The 6,008-nt window shown below is 57.6% G+C and overlaps 1 protein-coding gene across 1 annotated transcript in view; it reads left to right on the top strand.

Moving 5' to 3' along the window:
- Window positions 1–6,008, top strand: part of LOC105551236 (ubiquitin carboxyl-terminal hydrolase 64E-like) — a 37,916-nt gene that overhangs the window by 14,223 nt on the left and 17,685 nt on the right. The window contains 4 exon segments of the mRNA XM_011996403.1: window positions 479–670; window positions 1,534–1,665; window positions 2,265–2,299; window positions 2,842–2,892. Of these exon segments, the coding sequence (XP_011851793.1) occupies window positions 479–670; window positions 1,534–1,665; window positions 2,265–2,299; window positions 2,842–2,892 (410 nt within the window).

Genomic DNA, 6,008 nt, shown 5'->3' with positions numbered 1-6,008 from the left:
GGAGGTGGGTTGGTTCCAATTGTCAAACTTTCCCAAAAGACATTCTTCTCCCTTAGAGCACAGACAGGAGTCTTCAGCAGGTGCCAAGTGCCCACTTATGTCCATGGAGCTTGACAATGACCAGGAAGCTGCCCCCTGGTCCTTGCTCACCCCTAGTCTTATCAGCTTGACCTTCCCACTAAAGGCTCAAGGCAGGGTTGTGCTGCAGACAAGGCTGTCCCTGGACACACAGGCACGGGCTACAGTCGTCCGCCTTCCCAGGGCCCTGGGCTTCAAGACTGCCCACTTAGAGCAGGCACCACAGAACTGGAAGGTTGATGGTCATGTTTTGTGATATTCTCTGTGCTTTTTAAACCAGAAGCAGTGCAGACGAACCTTGACTGAGGAAATGTGGGAGCAGCTGGGGCAGGTGGCTGGAAGGCTCTTCCAGAGCCAGTGGGGTGTGCAACTCCCTGCCCCCACCTCTCTCCTTCCTTAGGAGACACGCTTCCTGCGGCTCCCGAAGGTCCTGATTCTGCAAGTCAGGGAGCTGACATTTGAAAACGGGAGGTTTCACAAAATTCAGAAGCCTATCAACATTGCCCAGGTGCTGAAACTGCACACCAGCCCCAGAGAGCTGACATTGCCTAAGTGTAAAGCTTCCCACAGTGGCACACTCACCCCCAACCCGGTGAGTGCCCAGCCTTGGAGAGGGGGAGCCGCAGTGTGGGGCATCATGCCCGCAGCCTGCAGGGACAGTCACATTTCCGGCCAGCGTGTCCTGCCTGCCTGTCCCTTCGTGACAGGAACAACCACAGCACAGGCAGGGTGGGCTGGCGCCCGGGGGCGGAGGCCATCCTGGCTATGGGAAACCTGTCTGCCGGTGTGATTAAGAAGAGCTGCCCACATCGCGTGATGGAAGGCGGGGCAGTGATGGGGTCCAAAGGGCTTGAGAGGGGGCCCCGGCAGCTGAGGGCAGGAGATGTGCGGGGCAGCTGCCCGTTGGCAGGGCGGCCTGCGTAGTGGGCTTTCAGGACAGGACTTTATGGAGGATCTCCTCTCCATGAGCCCCTTGAGATGCTCAGTTCCTTCCAAGCTGACCCGGAGCCAGTGCAGGCTGAGGCGCAATGTTTGGGCTTTCCCCAGAGTGGCTGTGTAAGCAAGCCAGGAAGTGCTTCATTCTCAGATGGGGGCCGGGGATTCCCATGGCCTCCTGAGGGGACGGGAAGCCAGGTGTGGGATGGCACTTTCCAGGGAAAACCCGGAGCTTTAGGTTTTCAGAGCTAGGGAGTGGTGGAGGGAGCTGTGCCCCAGCCCACCCCAGCTGGGAGGCAGACTCTGGTCCTGTACAGCCCCGTTGCTCTTGGAAGCTGAGCTCTGGGCCTCGAGGCTGGCCTGCAGCTGTGACACTGAGGGGTGGCAGGGTGGGGTCCATACTCCCGCCCCCAGAGCACAGTCACAGCTAGCAGGGCCTCCTCCATTGCCCTGGAACTCAGTCCCACACACGCCTGCCCATGCACACCCCCACCCTCTGAAGCCCCAATTGCCCTGCAGGAGCAGAGGGTCTACCACCTCTACGCCATGTGCTGCCACTCGGGAGACTGCAGCGGGGGCCACTACACAGCCCTGGCCCAGCCCCCCGGCAGGGCGGAGTGGTTCCGCTTCAATGACCAGCAGGTGCACTGTGTGAGTCCCGCCCATCCTGCGCCCCGGGGTTGGCATGTTTAGGGAGCCAGCGGTTCTCTGGGGCCTCCGGTGTGCTGTCTGTGATAAGGAAACAAAGGGACCCCTGAGCTGGTGCTTAATGTCGCTTCACTATTGTTATCGGAAGTTCTGGGAACCTTTTTCTCCCCTCAGGTTTAACTTCTGTAGCAAAATGTTATGGTTTCTTAATTTCTGAAAGTAATGTGTGCCTTTGTTTAAAAAGAAAGTATAATAAGAAAGGAGAATTTTAACAGCACAAAAAAAGCTATTGCAGAGACAAGAACATGGGTGAGGGCTGTTGGACACAGTGAAGCTGAATGGGAGCAGAATGGGGAAAGGAGATGCGGGTGCAGGGGTGGGTGAGGCGGGAGGAGGCTGAGACAGGAGGAGGGTGGGAGGGGGGAAGGAAGCCGGAGAGGGTGGTGGCCCTGGGGAGGGCAGGCTGGGAGGGCCAGTGAAGGGCATGTCCGAGTGGAGGGCAGTGACTCTCAGGGTGACCCCGCTGAGGGCCAGGCTGAGGTGGGAGGGCGTGGGGATGGGTGGCAGGGCAACATCCTCAAGGCCCCATCTTCCCACTCTAGGTGGGGCCGGAATTCCCTCTGCACCACACGTTCAGGTAGGCTGCTGGGCCCTCCTGGGGCGGGGTGGGACCCTGTCCTGCGTGATGACCCCAGGGCCCTGTTGTGGAGGCGGCGCCCACTGAGGGCAGCTGACCTTTCACCCGGGGAGGGAGTGGGACAGGCGGGGCACCCTTCCCTGAGAGGGTTACTGTCGTGGGGTCAGGTTTGACCCATGGCCTGGACCCAGGTCCCTCACAGGGCTGTACCCCCACCCCGAGCTCACACCACACCCCTGTGGGAGGAAGGTCTGTGCCCTCTGCTCCCTCTTATCTGTGTGGCAAGGGCCCCACGGGCAGGGGCGAGAGTGGGGATCATCCCCTGTGTGTCGTCTCACCGTCCAGGGAGGGGAGGTGTGATGCCCGCACAGCGGGGCTCAGGAATAGGAGGACCACCCAGGAAACGGTGAGTCTGGCCAGAGACCCGGGAAGCCGAGGCTGCTGAGCCTGGGTTTGCTGCTGTGTGGGACAGATGCGGCCGCGTGCCTGGTGGGCAGGACTCCACTCAGGCGCGATGGGTCCTGTCCCCGCTCCTCTCGCAGGTCTGAGACCCCGTACCTACTGTTGTATCGCTGTCAGGACACTGAAGACAGGTGCGTCCCTGTCTGGTCTCGTGGGTGGTGAGTGTTCGGGGAGCCTGGAGGAGGCACAGCCACCCCAGCCAGCTTTAATTGGGTGGGCGATTTTGCCAAGAAGGGGATGGATGCTGTGGGTCCCGAGGGCCACATCTGTGGCGATGGGCTCTGCCCTGGGCCTCCTCCCCACAGGGCAAGGCTGGGGTCAGGCCTGGATTTGCAGGTCAGGGTGATGGGCTGAGGCCTCCCCTGGGACCCATGTGGTTCGGCCTGGCACCTGGTGCCTGTGGCCACACACTCCCTGGGGCCGTGTTCTGAGGCCTGGCACCTGGTCCCTGTGGCCACACACTCCCTGGGGCCGTGGTCTGAGGCCTGGCACCTGGTCCCTGTGGCCACGCACTCCCTGGGGCCGTGTTCTGAGGCCTGGCACCTGGTCCCTGTGGCCACGCACTCCCTGGGGCCGTGTTCTGAGGCCTGGCACCTGGTCCCTGTGGCCACGCACTCCCTGGGGCCGTGGTCTCTGAGAACACGTGTCCAGGGAGAGAGGGATGGGATCTTAGTCAAACAGCCTGTTCTCTCTGCGGCACCCACGTCTAACTCCCTCCACAAAACAGGCAGTGGTCAGTGCTGACCGCCTGGAGGGGAGAGGGCCCTGGGGGAGATGGCGCTGGGGGGTTGTGGGGAGGTGATATCCTCCTCCTGGGTTGTCCCTGCAGACCTGCTCAGGGACACTGCAGAGGTGCCCGGGGAGGGCAGATCACATAAGTCCATGAGGGAGCTGAGACCCTAGGCCAGGCCCCAGGCCTCCAGGCCGCCCACTGGTCCCTTCTCCTTCCGCTTTCTGACAAAGACCCCCCATTTCCCCAGAGACAGATGCTCAGGTGAGGGGGTGTCTGTGGCTGGGGGCTGCTTGTGGCCTTGCCAAGGCTTCAGGGACCCCCCATTTCCCCAGAGACAGATGCTCAGGCGAGGGGGTGTCTGTGGCTGGGGGCTGCTTGTGGCCTTGCCAAGGCTTCAGGGACCTCCAAGCATGCCTGTGTGACTGATGCATACCAGGCCCCTGGGGCCTGTGAGGGGCGGGATGGTGGGCCCGTCTCAGCCAGAGTTGCAGCTCTCTTTTACTGCAGGCAGGAGCCAGAGGCACCCGGGCCTGACAATGGGGATATGAGAACCATGACAGATGTAGCTGCTCCAAAGGAGAAGATGCCTTGTCCAGGAGTGGAGGGAGAGACCCTCAAGACAGACTCTGCCACAGTCTGCTGGGGAGGACACAGCCAGAGCCTCTCTCCTCTCCAGGACGACGAGCCCATCTGCCACAGACAGAGTCCTGCCAAGAAGTACAGGTACGTGACCACCTGACTTTGTCCTCTGGAGAGAGCCAGGTGGCCCTTGGCCCTGAGGTGAGCACGTTCAGCAGCCCCTGTGGATTGGCTCAGACCCTGTCTCACTGAATGTACGTGTGTGCACCCACCAAGGGCCAGAGACCCAAAGGGGACCAAAGAAGTAGGTCTGGGTCTTTTGGGAGCTCGGGGCCCGCATGGCTGGACAGAATGTGACTGAGAGGTACATGTGTGGATTTCCAGCAAGAATGCACTAACGCTTGAGGGCAAGTGTAGGGGTGGCCTCTTCTGGTCACAAGGCAGGGGTATAACCTGAGGGGCTGCATGCCACCTTGCCCGCGGAGTCGGGAGGATGCACAGGCAGTGTCCCTCGGAGGCATCACTGAGCTGGTGGGAATGTAAGGAGTGTCCCCTAGGGTACCTCTAAGCCAGTACTGAGGTCACACCAGAGCTGTCCTGGTCTGCAGGAAGGAGAAAGCCAGTCTTAATAGTAAAGAATGTATGATTTAAAGATGGCGTTCGGAAAGGAGAGGGAGCCAGGGCCCCACAAGCAGGGACAGCCCCGAGACCTCTGCATGCAGTGCCACCGTGAGCTCTCAGGTGCAGGGCGTCACTGGCCACGGGCCTCGGAGAGACTCGATCTGATGCATCTTTGGGAGAAAAACGATGCTCCCCTGAGAAGTGTGCGAATGACTCTGCCGTTGTGCAGGTTTGAATTTAGAGAATGTGCAGGGCCCGGGATCCTCCGAACCATGTAACTGATGTGAACAGAACAAGCTCCCCCGTGGCAGCAGGAGGCACAGGGTGGAGGAAAATATGAAGCCTCTCAAGACTGTTACGTCCTCACCTAACAGAGGGTCACCTGGCTCCCCACCCGCAAAGTCATTTTGAAAATGAGGAAACAATTCGTCATGCATGGGGGGCCCTCAGACAAAGTAAAGAGAAGGTCAGCCCCTGTGAGTTTCAGAGAATCTATAAAAATCAGTTGCAAAATTTAAAGACATGAAACATAGGACTGAGAACAGAAAAAGAATGAGACATACTTAGGGTAAATTTGAGGAGAAAAATAATCTGTGTCTCGCATGTAATCCCAGCACTTTTGGAGGCCAAGGCAGCTGGATCACTTGAGGCCAGGAGTTCAAGATCAGCCTGGCCAACATGGTGAAACCCCATCTCTATTGAAAATACAAAAATTAGCCAGGCATGGTGGCGCATGCCTTTGTGGCACGAGAATCACTTGAACCTGGGAGGTGGAGGTTACAGTGAGCTGAGATCACACCACTGTACTCCAGTCTGGGTGACACAGCGATACTCTGTCTCACAAAAAAAAAAAAAAAAAAAAAGGAATCTGTAGAAACAAAAACATAGTCATTGATATTTTAATTGCATTCACTGTGTTACACAGCATTTAGAAATAAGAGAATAGATATTTCTCGGATTAGAAGATGGATCTTGGGAAAGCTTTTGCACGTATTTTACCAGAAGATAAAAAGATGTGAAAGAACGGTTTTCAAAGAGGGCATGGAGAATAGAATCAAAAGGTCTGAGTGACCTTCCAGAAGAAGTTAGAAATTTCCAACAGGACTGGCAAAAAGGGAGAACAGAGATCACGAGGGGAAAACAAAACTCAAGGAGATAATAAGTGAGAATTTTCCAAAACCAATGAAAGGCATGAGCCCCCAGCAAGGTTTAAGCCAGATAACCAAACCTAAATTACTGGGGGAACCCACCCCCAATATTTCAACGTAGGTTCTTTCTATTTTCCTTAAGTGTTGGCTGGCTGAGAAATAAAGA

This window comes from Mandrillus leucophaeus, unplaced genomic scaffold (genome assembly GCF_000951045.1).
Source record: "Mandrillus leucophaeus isolate KB7577 unplaced genomic scaffold, Mleu.le_1.0 Scaffold510, whole genome shotgun sequence".
Classification (NCBI taxonomy): Eukaryota; Metazoa; Chordata; class Mammalia; order Primates; family Cercopithecidae; genus Mandrillus; species Mandrillus leucophaeus.
The sequence above is the reverse complement of the archived record's forward strand: the minus strand, read 5'-3'. Positions and strand labels throughout refer to the sequence as shown.